At 42.5% G+C, this 19,500-nt stretch overlaps 1 protein-coding gene across 13 annotated transcripts in view; it reads right to left on the bottom strand.

Moving 5' to 3' along the window:
• Positions 1-19,500, bottom strand: part of LOC119024291 (unconventional myosin-IXAa-like) — a 143,893-nt gene that overhangs the window by 21,214 nt on the left and 103,179 nt on the right. For all 13 annotated transcript variants that reach the window (XM_037106924.1, XM_037106912.1, XM_037106918.1 and 10 more), the window contains 11 exons: positions 18,961-19,095; positions 9,875-9,996; positions 8,210-8,351; positions 5,593-5,788; positions 4,805-4,924; positions 1,886-1,961; positions 1,359-1,499; positions 1,075-1,114; positions 859-981; positions 591-671; positions 385-495 (listed from right to left, as the gene is read on the bottom strand). In XM_037106924.1, coding sequence (XP_036962819.1) covers positions 385-495; positions 591-671; positions 859-981; positions 1,075-1,114; positions 1,359-1,499; positions 1,886-1,961; positions 4,805-4,924; positions 5,593-5,788; positions 8,210-8,351; positions 9,875-9,996; positions 18,961-19,095 — 1,287 coding nt within the window. The remainder of the gene's footprint in view (positions 1-384; positions 496-590; positions 672-858; positions 982-1,074; positions 1,115-1,358; positions 1,500-1,885; positions 1,962-4,804; positions 4,925-5,592; positions 5,789-8,209; positions 8,352-9,874; positions 9,997-18,960; positions 19,096-19,500) is intronic.

Genomic DNA, 19,500 nt, shown 5'->3' with positions numbered 1-19,500 from the left:
ACCTACAGAGGGGATACCAAAGATAAAACAAAACAAACGATCCTGAAAATATAGTATATGCATGAGATACAGAAAAGGTACTTACAACCCTGATTCCCAAAAAGTTGGGACGCCATGTCAAACAAAAATAAACAGGGAGTGATGTTACCACTTTGTGACATGGGCTTGGGAGCACTACCTCACTTTTGGTACCAAGGATTGGATTCTGTTTTGATTATATTTTACACAGCATCTCAACATTTTTGGGATCGGTGTTGCAGAAAGTGACAATAAAATGAGTATTAAACATCGCCGCACTACGAACTAACTTATTACTTATTACTTATTACAAATACAAACACTGTAAGACTAACATGGCACAGAGGGTTGTATGGGTTGGATTACCTGGAAGGTGTACTTGATGCTGTATCCTGACTGTCGGATCCGGACGGTTTCCAGCATTCCCGTGTATCTGAGCTGTCTGAGCACCAGGCTGTCATTGAAACGCAACGGCAGCTAAAGGAACACAGAGTGAAAAGAATATGTTAAAGCAATAAAACAGAATCAGCAGTCAGTCACGAAGAAGAAGTTCTCCCGCAGCAGGAATTTACCTTCTCAGCGTTGGAGCGGATACACTTGACAAAGTACGGCTCTGATTGATCGAGAGTCTCCATCAGCTTATTGAGGGAGGCCTGCACACACAAACACACAGCGATGACGTCACATCCACATTCAATGTGAAAAATCTGCATCTTTAACTGCGAGAATCTGGGTGTTTATCTTGCTCAGTAGCCACTCCAGGCTGCTGCTGCTGCTGCTGAGTCACTAATGTTGTTGAAACGCACTGATCCTCCAGCAGAGGGCGCCGGCAGCACTGACCTGGAACTGAGCGCTGATGCTGGGTGGTTTCTTCTTCTTGTGCAGGTGAAGCAGAGACTTGGTGATGCGGTCGTGGAGCAACACGCTGCTCAGGTAACGCAGAGACTTCACATCCAGCAAGTGCTGCGGACACAAAAACACATCATATCTGAACCCGTGTCTGTCAGCTGATATCTGCTGTGAGACCTCTGACAACTGCTTCTGAGGGTGCCTTACCTTGGGAAGGGTCGGCTTGCTTTTGCAGTTTTTGTTTCTCCTATAGGAGAGAAATATTGCTTTTTTAGAAACAGATATCATAATAATTCAGAGTGTAACAGTAACATTTACAAAAGTACGTCCATTCATTAATGAAACGGCCTACTTTAATTTTCAAAATGTATGCAATGGAACCATAGATGCCCAGTGAAGAAATGCAAACAATTAAAGTATATTTGCTAAAGTACTCTACATAAGTACCAGTATCCTCCCTTTTACCCCACGTATGACTGTGTCTGACTCACAGTAGGATGCCCTGAGCTCTCTCCAGGAGCTTGCTGCTCGTCGAGTTGAGGAAGATGCCATCTTCTTCCAAGGCGGGACCTGTGGAGGACAGACGGCCGGACCTGGAGCTGCGACCGTTACAGCCAACACCATAGCCATCCCTACAGAGGCAGGGGTGGAGAAGTTTGTTGATGAATTTGTTGATACATGCAAGTATTTTCAAATAATGTTAATAACAGAATTGCTGCATATTTTACGTTCTGATTTGTCACTTTTTTTGAATGATAATCACAGCACACACTGAGGACACAGCAAAACAAAATCTATGTCCTTGAAATGTGTTGCTTTGTGTTCATTGACTTGTTCTGTAACAGCACAGTGTACAAGTCTCTTCATTTAAGAAATAATTATCTTATTTTTAGTGGTGATGGCTTTCTTTTGTTCTCAGTGCTGGATTGAAAGGGGTGTCAAATATCCTTTTTTATGCTGGTGTGATAGCAATGTTTAAAATTCTGCTATCAACCCTACAGCATAGCGTCATACTCACCAGCTGGCCTTTTCATTCAGGGCGTTGGTGCCTTGAAGATCTGACAGAGGTGTTCGAGGATTCTTCCTAGTGATACCTGGAGAGGAGAGGAGAGGAGAGGAGAGGAGAGGAGAGGAGAGGAGAGGTGATGAGATTCAAAGCTGACACATCTCCACCTGCATCTTCAATCACAGCTAAAAGATCCAACTCTTCCATTACTTCACCTTTAACCAGCTACAACCAACACCTCATGGCTGTTACTGCAGACTGCATTTTGTCAAGGAAATTTTACTCTTATTTTCCCAGTTTCTTCCCAGCTACCTTTCCTTTATCTGTCTCATATGTGGTTGCGTCGCTGCTTTCTCTCCTGCTTTCATCGACTAGTAAGCATTATCTTTGCTCCTGACTTATACTGACATTACTTTTCCTCTATCGGTCCCAGGGGTTTTTGAGTGTGATTGTGAGGTTCTGGCAGAGGAACATGTGTTTCCAGTTTACTGGAAGGAATGAAGAGAATAATTCTACTTTTGTGGGAAAAACACTCATTGTTTTTTTTTTTTTGAGGATAGCCTGATTAGAAGAGTGATTCCCCTCTGGTGTCGGCACAGTAAGTATGAAGCCACAGCCAGCAGCCTGTTAGCTTAGCACAAAGACTGGAAACAGCCCGACCCAGCAGTCCACCACCGCTAATAAACTGGACTGGTACCACTAGCTTCCTAGAGTCTCTGCTGGTCACCTGGCAGCTGTAATGGTATCAATCTCCTCAAGTGACTTTTAACAGAAGATTGAACCGATCACACTGTTTGTTTACACGGACCTAAGGTAGAAAAACCCCCATGTCACCTACCAGTTTACATACTTTTATGTTTGATGTCTTCATATGATAACAACACTTACTACTAATGTTAGGTTAGATGCTGAATCCCCCATTTGGGCCACAAACTATCATGGCAGACCATGGCAGCTTGGGTTGACCCCAAATTATCTGTTAGCTGAGAAGATTTGGTTTATCACAGATGTTCTCTACGAAGATGTTCGTAGAGGACTCCAGCAATTGAGTGTTACATTTCCTTAAATTTTGGGAATTTTGGAAGCGTCAGACAAAACGAAGCTAGAAAATTGATATGACAAGGGTAGAAATATGACATTTTTTATACACTACTCCGTGTCAAGCAAAACACTGCATCCGCCACTTCCATCATAACAATGTTGTCTTTTCATTACAAACTATGATCCTGGTAAAAGCCCCCAACTTTATCCTACTGCATCAGTGTGAGACAAAGGATTTCCATTTAGAGATAACTTTGATGACACCACCAGAGTTATTTTCGTGACTTGACATTCGCCCCACAGCCACACAAAGATATCACACACAACTGTTTTCACACACTGATCAGTACGAACCTCAACTAGTGCGCTGATGTTCATGCGTAAATCAGTGGAGTTTTCCTTAAGTGGACAAAACTCTTCTGGGATTTTGCTTGGAAATTTCTTTGGAAATCAGTTTGTGTGCCAGCAGCTGGTAAACCCCTTGAGATGAAAGCCATGCGACATGCAATCACATACTTTAAGGCTATTACAGACACACTCATGTACAAACAGCTACTGCAGAAATTTGTAATAAAGGTTGACCAGGAAATCTGGGGGCGTCGTTAGACGTTGCCGGACCTCGTGGGCCCTGATTCATTTCTCTGATCGCTCATGTGTGGGAACATGTTTGGTTATGAGCTGCTGCTGTGAGGTGAGTCAATCTGACCAGAGCTCAAAATGACCCAGATTTCCAATATCTTATTAAAAGCAGTGTAATAAAACCTCACTGAGGCTGAGAGTCATCAGTGATCCATCACTTTTTCAATACAGCCTGGATTGATTTCTGTCCCTGGGCTGAGCTCAGTGAGGGGATTCTGATAGAAGCACCTTGATTCAACAGACCTTTATCGACAGGAATCCATGTCATTATAATCCCCATTAACAGAGAGCCCCTTTCACACGGTGATTAAAGTTTACTGGGAGTTTTTTGTTCCTGACACATTTTTACTCACTCTGGGCTCTGGTGGTTATCAAGCACTGGTAACAAAGATAATGTAATGGAGCCAGGATATTTAAAAGTTTAATAATGAACTGTATTGTCTAAAATGACATCAGTGCACTGAAACAAACAAAAACAATACTGATTTATCTGTGATAGGCCAAACAATATATCTGTTGGCCTGTAAAAGGAACCACTTCCTATAAAAAGCTGCCTCATTACTTTAATATCTCAAAGCTGGCACACATTTTAAGTGGAATTATTATTTTTTTTGTAAACATGCGATTAAAATGTCAAGTTTTCATTCAAAACAGCCATGAATTTTAAATGATTTGTAATCACACAGGCGTACAGTTGAGAGAGTTTATGAAATTGAAAAAACACAAATAACGATCAAGTTTTGGAACTGAACCAATTATAAATTACATATAAATGATAAATTAATGTATATGTTTTAGTTTCTTCTACCCTCTGAAAACAACTGGACTAAATGATTGGGGCTCTGAAGCATAAACATAAACAAGTGACCTTCGTCACTTTTATGCCTGTATGCTCCATTATTATTTCCTGGGGGAATTTCTCAATTTTTGCGGTCAAATGTCAAAAATCTTTAGAAAAACCCCCCTCACAATTTTAACCTCCTACCCTCAGCTCAAGAAGACCATGTTTACTGTTCAGTGTTAGGTGAGGAGAAGATCCTCCTGTGGCAGGAAGCTCCACGATACACGAGATCAAAAAGTCTAAATTAAATTTGGTGAAATTTGAACTCTTTTACACCTTCTAAAAATTGGATTTATATTTTAGTTTAACATGTGTTAAAACCAAAAATCAACACATTTCACATATGAAGTGTGTCTTGAGGTGAATTTACTAGTGTTTTTACTAATACTAATACTAATACTAATACTTACTGTATTTCTCATCTTTGCATCTTTGAAGGATCTCGAGGCTCCTCTGGTGAACCGGGTGATGAAGGAAACTGAAGCTGTCAACGGTTTTGACAACAGCACAGGGAACGGCTGTATCGTTCCCTAAGACACAGAGAGGGGGACACAAAAAGAGACTTCATGTTTTGCAATGAATAACATGACGGAAAAATATTTTCGTACATTAAAAAAGAAAATAGAAATGATGAGTAATCTGAGGATATAACGAGGAGATGAAGAGGAGAGGGTGTTGAGAAGGTGAACCAGTGAACAGCAGAAGAAAAGCTGCAGACAGGCACAGAAACAAAACAAAAGGAGAATTAAAGAGAGAATTCTTCAAGTGAAAAGACCAGAGACACAAACGCCTCTGTGATAAGTCAGTGATGACACTTTCAAACACTCTGTGCTGTAACATTCCTCCCAGTTTGTGAAAATAAACACTGAAGTAGATCAAACCCTCTCCTCTTCTTCTTCTTCCTCCTCCTCCTCCTCCTCCTCCTCCTCCTCATCATCCTCAGCAGCGGACGCCCAACTCAGTTAAAACTCTTCATCTCCTCTAACACACCATGTTGTTCTTGGACCAATTAAAACAGGAGTTTGGACACCGCGGCATGAGAACAATTGTCTTTACAGAGATTAATCACAGTTTAGTCTAACTACGCGTGTTTGTGATGAAGTTAAATCTTCTTCACATCATACATTTTCAGGGCCTCTGACCTCTAAGCTTCTGCCCCATTATACGATCATGCTGGACTTAAGAGACGTTCCCTCACCAGTTTTCTTGTGGGTGTGTCTGCGGCCGGCCTCCCTGAAAGCCACCATGGCTCTGAAGTACGCTCGCAGCACGGCCCAGCGGAAGGTCGCCACGGGGTCGATTCCCATCAGGCTGCAGATGAAGGCGTTCTTGCTGCTCTTGAGCAAGGCGACGATGTCAGGACGCATGTGGTCAGTGTTCTTCTCCCTGAAGTCCTGAATGAAGGAAAGACACAGTGGGTGGATTAGTTAGTCCTCAGGACTGAGTTTTGACACAGACATTCTGAAAGTGTCAGAAAATATTGGCTTGTTCTGGACAGTTGGTTACACAGTAGGGATCCAGTTGGTAGATCAGTTTACAGCTATTTAGAGGCAAACCTTCACTGTCATTACCCCATAATTAAAGGATAGATTTAGACGAGAGGATTGATGCCTCTGTTATTTCTGTCTGTTGAATATGAAGATTGAGTCAACAGCTGGTTAGCTTAGCTCAGCATAAAGACTGGAAACAGGGAGAAACAGTTCGCCTGGCTCCGTCCACAGGTTACTACATCTACAGGCACCTCAAAGCTCAATAGTTGACATGATGCATCCAACAATAACTGTAATGTAAAAATGGCATCCTGTCGTTCTATAGTGGTGTGAAGAGGTGGGATAGGGGCTATTGCTTGGATGGTGCAGTAACTGCCTGGAGTCTCTGGCACTTTTTCTGTAAAAATCCGTAAATCTGTAAATCCGTAAATACCAACTGTGCAATGTAATGGATGTTGTGGTGTTATGTCCAAGTCTGTTCCTTTGCTGATGTGTTCTTACCACCATTGTAAGACAGTTAAAACTTGATCAGTAAGTAACAAAAACGTACTACGTATTTATAGACCTGGGTGTTACAAAACACTCAGATCGGAGTTTCTAGGTCTTTCTTATGGTTGTTTTTTGCTTTGACAGTAGGTCGGCTGTTAGTGTTCAACAAGCCTGAGAAGCTCTGCTGTTGTCTCTATTAATTGAACGAAATATCATATGTTGATAAGCGAACTTTAGGGGTGATTGTAGGCCAATTTAGGACAGAACTGGGCTAGCAGTTTCCCTTCGTTTCCATAATTCAGGCTAAGCTAAGCTAAACTAAGCTAACTTGCCAGTGGCTTTAGCTTCACGTCTGACCAACAGAAATGAGAGCTGTGTCGATATTCTTGTCTAACTTTGAGTAGGAACCCAAACAAGCACATTTCTCAAAATACTGAACTATTCCTTTAATCTCCATATGTTTAATTCCTATCTCTTTTCATATTACTTTCTGTACATCTTTCACTTCCGTACATTAGATATGAGGTACATAAACACACACACACAGTTAACCATCGTCTCTTCTTCTGCTCCATCTGTCTGTGAGCAATTAAATATTTCGACTGACGCTGTGCTATGATAACAGAGCCATGAACTATAAACCCTTCAACACTCGCTCTTTCTCTCTCCCCGTATGATACGAATCAGCTGTGTGTTCACCACCAGGCCAACGTCAGACACATTTCACGACCGTGGCTCTCGCTGCACAGTTCACACCAAACAACTCCTTGGCTCGCAGCAGATACGGGATACCTTTCCACGTCCACGATAACCAACTGTTACAGATTTATATTAAACAGTCAAACAACAATACGCCCGGCCCGCTCCAGCACATGTGCTTCGTATCAAAACGCAGCTGGGAGGCGAACAGGGAATTTGATTTAGCTGAAAAAATAGGTCGGCGGAACAACAAGTGGGTCTGCTGCGGAGTTCTTAAAGGTTTAAGTAAAGTGAGAAGGAGCTTCATTCATTTGCTCACAGCTTTGATTTTAAACTTTAAACACACAGGCAGAAGTTTCTTTAATTTCCTTGTTTTTAATCTGAAGTGTTAAGTGTTAATCCAGATCCAATCCCTGATTCTCACCAAAGCATCATCACTTCATTTAATTACCATATTATTTTTTTCCTCATTGTAAGAAAATTACAGCTTTGTTATGACTGCTCAATTTATCAAACATACTTGGTAGTCTTGAAGACAATTGTTCATTCTGTCACTGAAAGGAAGATAAAATCAGACAACAGAGGATACAAAGAGGATGTCTGAGCCCAGCTCACTGCTCTGTCAAACTACCAGACAAGTGACTGTTCACACTTGTTATAGTTTTGTCTGTGCATGATTTAGATGACTGAGCATTAATCTGGATTGTGGTTTGCCTCTGCTTTGTTTTGCTGACCTCTGGTGATGAGTTGTAAACATTTAGGTTGACAAGGCATCTTCCTTAATGGCAAATCATATTATTTTTCTTTAGAAAATGCTCACATTTGGTTTGGCTGTTTTAATGTAATAGCATTGTTCTCATGTGTCACCCTGAAAAAAATAAAGTCTACCTGAGTTACAGCAACAGGTGATCAGTTGAAATGCACCACTGCCTTGAATTAAACAGCAGATTTCTCTGGGTTTTGACATTGCTGGGAACATGCTGGGAACTTGCTTGGGATAATGTACGTGGACAACTCAACAAAAATATTTTTTAAAAAAAAGGTCTAGATGTGTTTGTCATTCAAATGCAAAAGTGCTACATATTATGACTTTAACATATGTAAACATATAGTGACATGCAGGAGCGTGTGTCTCACCTTGACTCCGTACTTGACTTTACCAGCGTAGTGTCTGATAATGAAGGCAGGCTCCATGACAGCAGGGAACTCGATGTAGCTGTTTCCTTCATGCTGACGCTTGAACTTGTCCAGCAAGGTCTGATTGGAAGCCTGAGGGAAACTAGAGGAAACAGGGATTTCATCAGGCCCAGGTTCAAAACACAAATCAATGAAAATGAAAAGTTGACATTATGAATAAATCTCTGGTTTCACAAATAGAGGACTTTGTCTCTGGAAAACTCTCTTTCTGCAACAGCCTTTTGTGTCTCTTCCATCCACATACTTTTTTAGACCACGAGGCAGTGTCACTCTAGCAGCTGATCCTGTGCATTTCTCAAAAGTTGGGAAAAGAAATAGTACCGTGAATTCCTCTCCTCTAACCCTCGGGGATTAAAACTCTGACAAATGTAATGCTCCAGCTCAAATTTAACCAAAGTTATTTCCACATTCTTCACCTTTGCCTCATGGAAATTCTACCCTTTCTCTACTGTCCTCGGGTGGCCTGGATCAACAAACCTAAAGGGATGTTGCATATCATCTTAATCCTCTCCTCCCTGCTCCTCCACTGGCTGAGGTATATCTGCAGGGGTCTCAAAGCTTGATGCAGTTACTGTAGAAATGAACCCCCACACTCGCCCCCATACCCTGCAGTAACCCAATCCACTTCTCCAGAGGCCCCGAAGCCCTGCGAACTCCACTAACTGTGAATGATGAGATCTGTAAGCGTCCTTCTTCCTCTCTGTGTAATCATTTAGCATGAAGCCCCTTCCTGTGGCAGCATTAAACCCCAAGAGAGACCCCGTCCCCCCTTATTTTTTCTTTACAGATCCCCCTTTGACCCTAATTCTCTAAAACTGCTCCACCTCCTGACAAAAACACACATTTATACAGACAAACATGTACACACCATTCGGTCCATTCCAGGTGTTATTAGATCCAGATGAACCAGCTACACTAAGTGGCAACTAAGATGACAGCTAACATAGATAAATACGACTGTGTGTGCACCGCCCAATGTGTTTCTATGCGAGGCGGGCAGCAGGGTGCTGGATATGATTTATGAGGAGAAAGGTACAGGGGCGGAGTGCTGACCTGCAGGAGGGGAGCAGTTTCACAACAGAGAAAAATTCAGAAAGTGACCCAGAGATGCAGGCAGAGGAATAAGCCCGTCTTCGTGCCTTAGTTAGGCCCAAAGCAGAAGTCCCAGTGTCGATATCAATCAGGCTAATAAGCAAAAAACCTGCACAGGGAGCAGTATGTCTCTTCCACTTAAGACGCGCTTTGGCAGGGTGATCAAGAGGTCGTTTCAACAAAGCACGCTGCGAAGAAATATGTTTGGCTTTGTACAACATTCTGACACGTAAGAATGTAAATTATGAACACGCCAACAAAGGCACCGAAAACATACACAGAGGGGAAAAAGCCCAGACTCTAATGATGGAGCAAAAGCATGCTTTAACTGCACGCAGGGGTACAGAAAGTGCATTTTGAGTTATTCCCCATCATCCAATAATCAATTCTATTCCATTTTATTTCCCAATTAAATATCTTTCCTGCATGTCTGTAGCTTCTTATTTAGATACAAATTGAAACGTTTCTGTTTGGCTTCTTAAAGCATTGTGTGTAATTCAGCAGGTCACGCACTTGCACTCCTCGTCGAGCAGGTGGAACAGTGCTGTGGGTTTCTTGCTGATGAGGTTGATGCAGCCGCTGTTGTCGATGTAGTCGATGTTGTGCCAGGCGATGCCCTCTGCCCTGTACTCCTCCTGCAGGGGGGACACAGAGGAAAGAAAACGCCGGGAAAATGCTTGACGTTATTGACTTTTTATTTAACCTTTACCTGGATGAGACTGACTCAACACTTCTTATACTGATGTTTACATACAACAGAATGAACTGGGGTTTTTTTCTTGATGGTTTCAGCAGGAATTTTTCTTAACAAAGAGGCACGTTGAGTAAGTAAGTAAGTGGGTAGACAAGTTGGTAAATACTTTATTGCTGCCATTGGAATAGTTACCCAAAAAGAGACGTGCATCGTGGGGACAAACAGAAGTTTATTGCCAAAATAATTAAGAATTTGTTGGAGTTACACAAAGTTTATTAAGTTAGCAGTTTAGATTACAGCACCCCCAAAAGTGACTGACTTCCTGCCCCGAGGCATCACTCAGCTTTTGGTCCTGTGCTGCTGTATAGCCTCTGTGACCTCTGCTTATTCAATATTCCAACTTCTTCGGAAGAAGTCACGTTCAAACGCGTTCTCATTGTGCACACTCACAACGGTATAAATACAGCAAGTCTGAGCAAAGCAGTAAAAACCTGAATCCCCACTATGAAAACACCTGGCTGCTAGTTGGTTGTCAGTTGGTAACATCTACGTGCCTCCAAGGGCCAATGACTACTGAAGTATACGACCCGTGTCCCCTTAATACCCCGGAGGGAGAAACCAGTTACAAACACCAGTCACAATCCCTCTGCCAGCTCAGATGCAAAGTGACGCGAAGGTCAGTCCGTAATGTTCCTCTCTCTCTTGAAAGCTACCGTTCGGGTACATTTGAGCGAGGTATGTAAACAGTTTCAGGTAACAGTCTGTCTTTACTGTCGGCCTGCTGGAAAAGAGTGCGCACACTCGGCAAAGCTTTGACTTAATATCACTGAACATTAACGGTCAGCAGCAGCATGAAGGCAGTGAGCCCACCAGCTGAACAAGAAGAGAAGAAAAGCAGCGTTTGTTTCAGATAAATCAATACAAAAAATGGTAAAAGCACTAATGGCAGCCATCTAATTGCATCCCCCAACGCCGTATAATGGAAAGAACAACAACATAATGCTAATTTGACTGTTCTAAGAGCTTTGCCAGGAGCTGGATGAAAAGCAGTGGGGTCATTACAAACAAAACGATTTATCTATGTTGGAAGCGTGAGTGTGCTCAGAACATTTAAAAGCAATGAGCCTATTAGATTATGTCAGATGTTGGGTGCAACTTTGACAAATTGCTCCTCTGGGGAACATGAATGTGCTGAGTGCATTTCATGCACTTTCACACAAATGTTCTTTAGCTTAAGTGGGATTTTTTTGCTCATGGTGATACTAAAACAAAGAATATCATTCTATGGATACCATGAATATGCATGTCAATTTCATGAAAACCCAGAAGTTCAGATATCCACTTACAAATAGTTTTAATGGACTTAGATTAATGGACTATTTGTATTACTTTTCCAAACAGAGGTTACAAAGCTTTGCAGCGGGAAGAAACGCGCACAACGGAAAAACCAGAGCAATAGAAGGCAAGACATTAAGTGTAAACCACAAAATATTGGGTTTTAAAAAATGAAAACGAGGGGGTTTAAGCATACTTTCTAAAATGTCCATTGATTTGGCTTCTGTAAGACTCTGAAGCAGGACACTCTAAATTCAAAATACAGCGTCAGCGAGCGAAATCACCCTGATGGGCTGCACAAAAAAAAAAGAAAAATGGAAAAACAGAGGGAGAGCCCCTTGAGCCTGTCACAGTAGTAGGCAGGTTTTCACCCATTTAGTGCAGTGTCTCCCTAGTTTTCTCCTCTGCCGCCTCACCAGCACCCTTTCTCAACTTTTATTCAGTCGTATTTTTTAATCGGAAGTCGCCATATGAGTGAGAGTGGCCTCAAAAAATGCTGCTTGATCAATACAATGGCTTGTACATAAGAGAGAGGTATTTCCTTTCACACAGAATTACAAGTACTAATCTTTGCGGTGTGTTCAAGTGCAGCTTTTTGGCAGATGTCAGGTGACGCAACAGACGGCCTTTGACGCAGCTTGGCTCTTTGATGCTGGTGTGTCAGGGCCTGAGGCATCCCGGCCTGCAGGCGGTCACAAAACATCCAGCATGGATAATGAACGTGCATAATGACTGCGGCTAATAGCTAAATAAACCCAGCAGGAAACGTGACGATAATGATCTGTGTACAGTCGTGTGTTAGTATGCGCTTACTGTAAATATTTTGAAGGTGTAATAATACATTTAAGTCTCTACATCTGCACTCTGGCACCACGTTGTATGCATCCATTAAAGGGTGCATTTATTTTTGGGCTTCCATTATAGTAATTAAGGAAAGAATGTCGAATATTTTGACCATCAATCACAGTGGCGAGGCAGCAGCCAAGCATGTGAAACGGCTCTGGAACATACTTCAACATGCGCGACACCTCTGCCCTCGCCTCCATATTTAGGCTGCTGAATCACTGACGAGGCATTCGGAACATGTGGCGACTTTGTGCTCGCCCAGACGTTGATCAGGCAAAACGAAAACAGAGCCATAAAAAAGTCGCACGCGTGTGCTTTTGTTTAGAGCTCATCAAGCCGAGCACGTAGCGACGGCTGACTCGGTTCATCTGGCTCACTCTGTTGCGTCTGCGAGAGAGTTTGTTAACACATGTGTTGACTCAGAGAAAGACAATTAGATGCAGGCACACAGATAAAAAGAGATAAACAAGCACACGCTCATCAGCCAGCGTAGGCACATTTACGTAAACAGCTGAGCCCGGAGGATTATTTTGAACACTGTATAAGAAGTCTTCAAATTTTCATATGACCGCCAATCTCACCAGCTGCTACTGTCTTAAATAGAGCTTAAACAATTCATTATTGTTCGGTTGATGAACAGAAAAGTGAATGACAGCAACAAAATGATCATAACTAATTGTTGCGGCCCTTGTCTGAGCATAGCTTATTTTTCACTTCAGCCTTCAGACTTGGCGATGGCAAGTGAACACAATGAAAGACCTGGTAAAATAGAAAAAGCACCAGTTGTCTGGACCCTGAAGGCTAAAACTAGCAGAGTTTAGAGAGGATTGGGGCACTAAATCAAAACACTGCAGCAGACAGGACACGTCAGATGGAAATGACAGACTTATCTAAAATGTAAGTATCTCAGAGCACATGAGTGAGAGCCGAAAACCGATCTTTCATCACTTTATCAGATTACATGCAGCTTCCTCTGGAGCCACAAAAGGCTTTATATTACGTTATCCACATATGCAGTAGTAATCCCTAAGACCTGTAAACACACCTGTAAAATTGGTGAACTTATTTGACTGCTGAAACGTCAACCACATGTCTGATTAATAATTTCAACATTTCTGGAAGCCCATTTGAGCCACTCTTTCACATTCAGTGTCCCCAAAAACTCACACTGAAAAACATGAAGCTACGCTTTTAACTGTCCACTGACCACTTTCAGAAGAGAGACATAACAGTGAAAAGTTGGAGACGTGAAAATCTCCAAACCAAAGCCAATTTGTAGGCAATGAACGCCCTCAGACTTTCTGCTGTGCTGAAGAAATCAGGGAGACCTGTTGTGGTGGCTGTTAACATCCCTTCATCTGTTAGTCAGCTCTGTATCCGTCCTCTGAAATGTGTTCATGGTTGGGTAGAGGTGAGGGAGGCCGTGGGTGTTTTTGTGCAATTCTCCACGTCTGCTGCTGTCTCTCAATTTTCGTCTTTCTTTAGATTCCACCCACGCGCAGCGCCCTCCTCTCTTGTTATCACAGCAGAGTGTTTTCATCGAGCGGACAGGAGGAACAGCGGGGCAATCATGTGAGCTGGAGCAACTTCTGGTGTTTTTTTTGAAAAGCACACAAAGGACTGACAGAGACATGTGCGCCGTGTTGTCACCAAGGAAGCTCTGATCTGTAAGTGGGCTGTGCTTTTTTGCGGTCCGGCCACAAAGAGCGCAACTGGGACCCGACCAGAATGACTCATAAAAATGACGTCAAGGAACGAGCAGAACTGTGTGATTGGAAGAAGGGTGTAGGGGTCGGAAACTCTGCATCGACACATCAAAACTTTGCTCATTCAATCTAGGGGTAGTTGACTTTATCAGGATTGCTAAGGAGTGAGGAGCAGTAACAGTAGTCAGAAGGGGTCTCCTCTCCTCCTCCTCCTCCTCCTCCTCCTCCTCCTCCTCCTCCTCCTCCTCCTCCTCCTCCTTCTTCTTCTTCTTCTTCTTCTTCTTCTTCTTCTTCTTCTTCTTCTTCTTCTTCTTCTTCTTCTATCAGATGAAGATAAAACTGTCCACGTTTGTTATTTCTTTACGAATCGAGACATCTCAGGCGTTAAACACGATACTGTGTTTGCCTAAGGCGGCGGTGGCTGTCCTGTATTTTCCTACTTTGATATACCGTCCTCGCAGAGAAAAGAAACGGAGCACCAATTGGCATGTTGAGTGTAAACACTGGACACACACACACACACGCCCTCCTCCGTCTCACTGAGAGTTTGTAGTTGGTGTGGTCCTATTAGGTTTGGCTGCCGTCCCGAAGGTAAACACACACACTGCTGATAAGACCAACTGATTGGTTGCGGGGGGGCTCGGGGGGAGGAGGGATGGAAAACCCCCCCGATGAAAAGTCAAGCTTTCAGAGTCAGAGTGACGGACAGAGAGAGAGAGAGAGCAAGTTACAATTGATTTGGTGAATTCATTGATTTGGTTTTTATCAAATCATTACATGCCGCAAGAGAACCTTTCAACTGAACATGGAAGAATCCCTGTGACCGATTTGTGTGACCCACCATTGTGGCAAACTGTACTGACCTGTCTGATAATGGCAGCAGGGGCATGGACCTGAGTGAATTCAGTTACTGATCAAGGTATCGCAGATGGATTGCGACCTTAAACTTAGTCAGATTTTACATATTACACAGTGTTAGGACAATAGCCAGAACAGAAAAACAAGAAATGGAGAGAATTCAACCTTTCACAAGTGATTAAGTTCTGTGTGATGGACTAAATTTAATGAACTAGCTTCTATGATCAATCAAGAACTTCCTTTAATGATTATACACAAAATGCCAACCACATATCACTCACAAGGGTCGAGATTATTCTAACAATAGCAATTAATCAATAATTGTATAAACAATAAACATTGTAATATTCATGATTGATACCTTGTAAATATCTTGGTCCTAGAGAATCTGTGTGAAGTGTCTGGTATCACACAGGAGTACTCATTGTGTGTGTTTGTTGTCCAAAGTAACTTTGGTAGGACAGGGGATGATGTAGGGAGACGCTACAGAAACTGTAGACTGCTGTAGCTGATGTGCACTCCACAAAAAAAAACAAATAAAGGTAACGTGTAGAGAGTGCAACAACTGTGAAACACAGTGATTATGAAGAGTGTCATATCTAATAATGAGACAAGGCGAACCTTACCGCTATCACACAGATAAATAATGGATATAAAATGAATGAAGGGGTGCAAACACAGCTGCTATGGGGAATCCACTCAGTGTTACAACAACAAATGTTTGCACAGAGTTTTTTTCTCCTTTCTCATATAAATTTTCCTAATTCTGTTTCAGAAAACCAAAAGAGGAGTCACAAATGTTGAAACCTCATCTCCATTCAAGGGATATCAAGAGCCATGGTCTTCTCCTGAACATTTGCTATTGAGTACCGATCAGTTAGGTGAGTTCATATAATCCAGAAAGGTTTCTGTATCTTCCACAGGTGCCATTATTTTAAGGCTCAATACAACCGACGAGGTGTGGAGTGCTTTCTCCCCTCATGACGTCAAACTGAGGGCAGAGGGGGCCGGTGGCGTGAACTGCACAGCTTTATTCAAACAAACACAAATCAGTAAAGATCTGGCAGCCCTGGATGAGGAAGCTATACCAACCTGCCTCAGAGGGGGCCCCGGTGCTCAGCACCACCTCAACTGTTGTCCTGTCAAATAAACTCTGGAGAGGCCGAGAGCCAAAGGTTTGGAGGACCCCGGTGATTAAAGGATAATAAACGTGAACTCTGCTGGAACAATATTGAGCAGCGCCCCGTGAGGGCGAGTGTCTCAGCAACACTTTGACACTTATTAGCTGGACATAACACAGGAACAAACCTCCAAGAGAAAGGTTCAATCAAAACAGGGACAGCCACGGAGGAGCACCTGCCAACATGACTGACAACACAAAAAGTAAACAAGTTGCTAAATATTTAAAAGTAAAGCAGGCAGAAAACAACAATTCTATGTCTATGTCTCTCCTCTGAGGGATTTAATAAAGGTTGTGTTTTATTTAATGATGATGAAACATTTTACCAGTTAATAAAGAAAAAGAACATGTACATGTGTAATCATTTGTTGTATTATATATAATCTACAGCGGTGCTTCATGCTAAAAGCTGATGTCAGCATGCTCACAATAACAATGCAAACCTGGTGTCTATGTGTAGAATTATAAGCATTATCTTTGCTCAGCATGCCAACATTTTCAAATTAGCAGCTGATGGGAGTGTAATTAATTTTTCAGGTATTTGGTCATAAACCAGCCTGGGAACCAGATGAATCTGCCGAGCTCATTTTTTATTTGCTCTGGCAGATGAGTGTCTGGCCAGGCTCCCATTCAGACAGATTTCCACCAGACCTGATCTGATACGGGGACTGACAGAGGAATGTCACCAGTCCAAGTCACTTGTTTAGCTGCACTGATTCGTCCAATCGGTTGTCGAAGAAAATTCCTTCCCGTCTGCAGGTTTGTCCAAGCTCTTGGAAATCCGATCGAAGTGTCAAACCTTGCAGGCCTGATCACTTCAAAGTCAAGATTCTGTTACAGTAAGGTCACATGGGCGCGTGTACAGCTATGATTTCTGACAAAATGTATATTATCTGAAGGTATTAGCTTGTTAATTGAGTAAACTGTCAACGCTGTTTTGAGGGATTCAAATGAACTCCAGCATTCCCTTAAGTTCCCACACAGACTTTATACTGTGATCATGTCACAGATCTTTAAATCACTTTTTGAAAATGTTACAAGTATAAAATCTCCATAGATCAAAAATTCATAATGGAAAGAGTCATAACTGACCTTAGTTGCTGACGTCCTATCATCAGTTTTACAGACGTCTCTTTTATAAAGGCACTCTATGGGGAAAATGCTTTTTGGGCTTCAGGGGACGTTTTTGCTGCAATACCGCAGGTGGCCACCAGGCCAGAATGGAAGAAAGGCTGAGCAGCACCCTCAAGGAACGGGTCTCGGCCCAGAATTAAATTTTAGTGCGTATCTGATAAAGGTACGAGTCCAAGAAATCTTTCTTGAACACTAAAACGTTTACTTTAATTTCTCTGGAATAAATGTGTGGATCTATGGTTTGGATTGGTTTTAAAGGTTTTAATTGTCACTAGATTACACCAGATTGAATAAAAGATTGATTTGGTGGAGGTATGCACTCTACTGAGAGTCATTCTAGTTTTAGCTTTGTCCTTGTATGACAGTCAGCTGTCAGAAAATTAATGCCTCAGAGTGCTTAACCATCATGTTTTCATTAAGTGTAACACAACCTGTTTGTTAGCACATGTTACATCCTGCAGTGTGTGTGTGTGTGTGCCGTGCCTGAGGGCTAACTGTCAGAAACAGATAACAGAACCATTAGTGCATCGGTGGTCTGTGATGTTCATTGAGGGTGAAGGGACGTTACTGCACTCGTTTACTGAAACACTGCTCCTTTTTTCCACTCTGCTCCTCTCCTCATTTGGCCCTCAGCGATGGGCCCGCCTGCTAAGTTGCCACGGCCAATCAGGGTTCAGTATGAGGGAGACGAGAACCAACTGATAAAGACTCGTTATCTCCCCCAAAATGTCTCTCTTCCCTTTCCCTCTCAGTGCTCTCCTGCTTGTTCTGTCTGAATGGATACCATTCTGGGATAAAAAGGGAACATGCACAGTGAATATTAAGTGGTTTGGCAGTTGGTATCTGAATAAATGAGCATAATGAATACATAATATAGCTGGTCAGGGATTAGTGGTTCAGCAATAGTCCTTTTAGGGGAAGAGAGAGGGTAGTTATGAGGCTGGAGCTGACGTCTGTCTGATCAGCACGGCAGTCATAATGGATGAAAAAAAAAGGAGCAGTGATGAAATTACACCAGAAAAGAAAAAAGGAAGGGAAAGTGAAGCCATTCAGAGGAACAAAGAGTAAACAAAAATAAACAGGCCCAGTCAGAAAAATATGTACAAGAACCAACACAAAGCTCAAAGTGTTGCCGGCGTTAGCAGCATTAAGCTGTCAGGAAACATGCAGCTCTGTTTGACTCCAGCCTCTGACCCGGCCTGTCAGCCCGTTGTGGTCAGTCAGCATTTTTCCTCCGACCTTTTGCTTTAATGCATGTGCGTGCTAACTTTACCTAGCTACATAATTACAGCTGCTTGTGCTGTAATGTCAGGGGGAACGTGGCTGTCCAGCACAAAGCAATCATACAGCCTCCTATTGAAAGTGTGTTGAGCATTGTGAGGGTAGCATAGAAAAGGAAAAAAAAACCTACAGATCCAATCAAATAACCGAGATTCCAGAAAATCAGCAGCACAAAAGCAGCGCCTCTCTCACAATGTGTTAAACCTTATTGTGCTGCGGTGAAAGCTCTCCGCTGCACAGGAAGTCATCCCTTTCCCCCGGTTTGACGTATGAAGGCAAAAACTGCAAAGTCACTCAGAGGTGGGGGGGCTATTCTTCACTCCATCAGACGAATCAATCAAAGGCATAAAGGCGTTTTTTTCAAAACGCGTAACAGCCACAATAATATGACGCCAGTCTGCACAGACTGACGTCACTGGGCACCAAGAAACTGGGCAGCAGATCGTCACAGCGGCAGTCAAACACAAAATGGAATGGCGTGTTATCAGCAGCTGCACAATAATCTTTGTCTGGATGGCGAAAAAGGGCCGAAATGGCAGAGAGTGAAGGGAAAGTAACACTCTACCTGCTCTAATTTGAAGATGTGTTGGTTGAAGTAGTGCTGGAGCCGTTCGTTGGCGAAGTTGATGCAAAACTGCTCGAAGCTGTTGTTCTCATAGTCCTCAAAGCCAAAGATGTCCAGGACTCCTATGGAGAGAATCTGGCGGGGAAAAAAAGACAAAGACAGAATGAGAGAAGTGTGATAAATGTCCTCTGGCAACACTGTAAACATCAGTAAAGATTTATGATCCTTTATCATCTTTATTTAGAGACATTTTTACTATGTTTCTTTTTATATCTCGTTCTTTTCCGCCTCAGTGACCCGGCTGCTCCCCGGGGTGTCAGTAAGATTCATATCATCATACATCATTAATGTGCACCATCTGAAGGAGGCGTTCACTCAAAGACGGCCTTTAATTATGAAATGGACTCTGAAAGCCCTTCTCAGTTTAATCTAATCTAATCCAGCAGTGTTTTATTTCTCTCGGTAGGTTTTTGTTTTATTATCCTAGCGTACAAAATACAACACGAGCTCACGCTGCATATATAAAATGTTATTGGTCGA

This window comes from Acanthopagrus latus, chromosome 8 (assembly GCF_904848185.1).
Source record: "Acanthopagrus latus isolate v.2019 chromosome 8, fAcaLat1.1, whole genome shotgun sequence".
NCBI classification, from domain to species: Eukaryota; Metazoa; Chordata; class Actinopteri; order Spariformes; family Sparidae; genus Acanthopagrus; species Acanthopagrus latus.
Note: the sequence above shows the minus strand (reverse complement) of the source record. Positions and strands in the feature narration are given on the sequence as shown.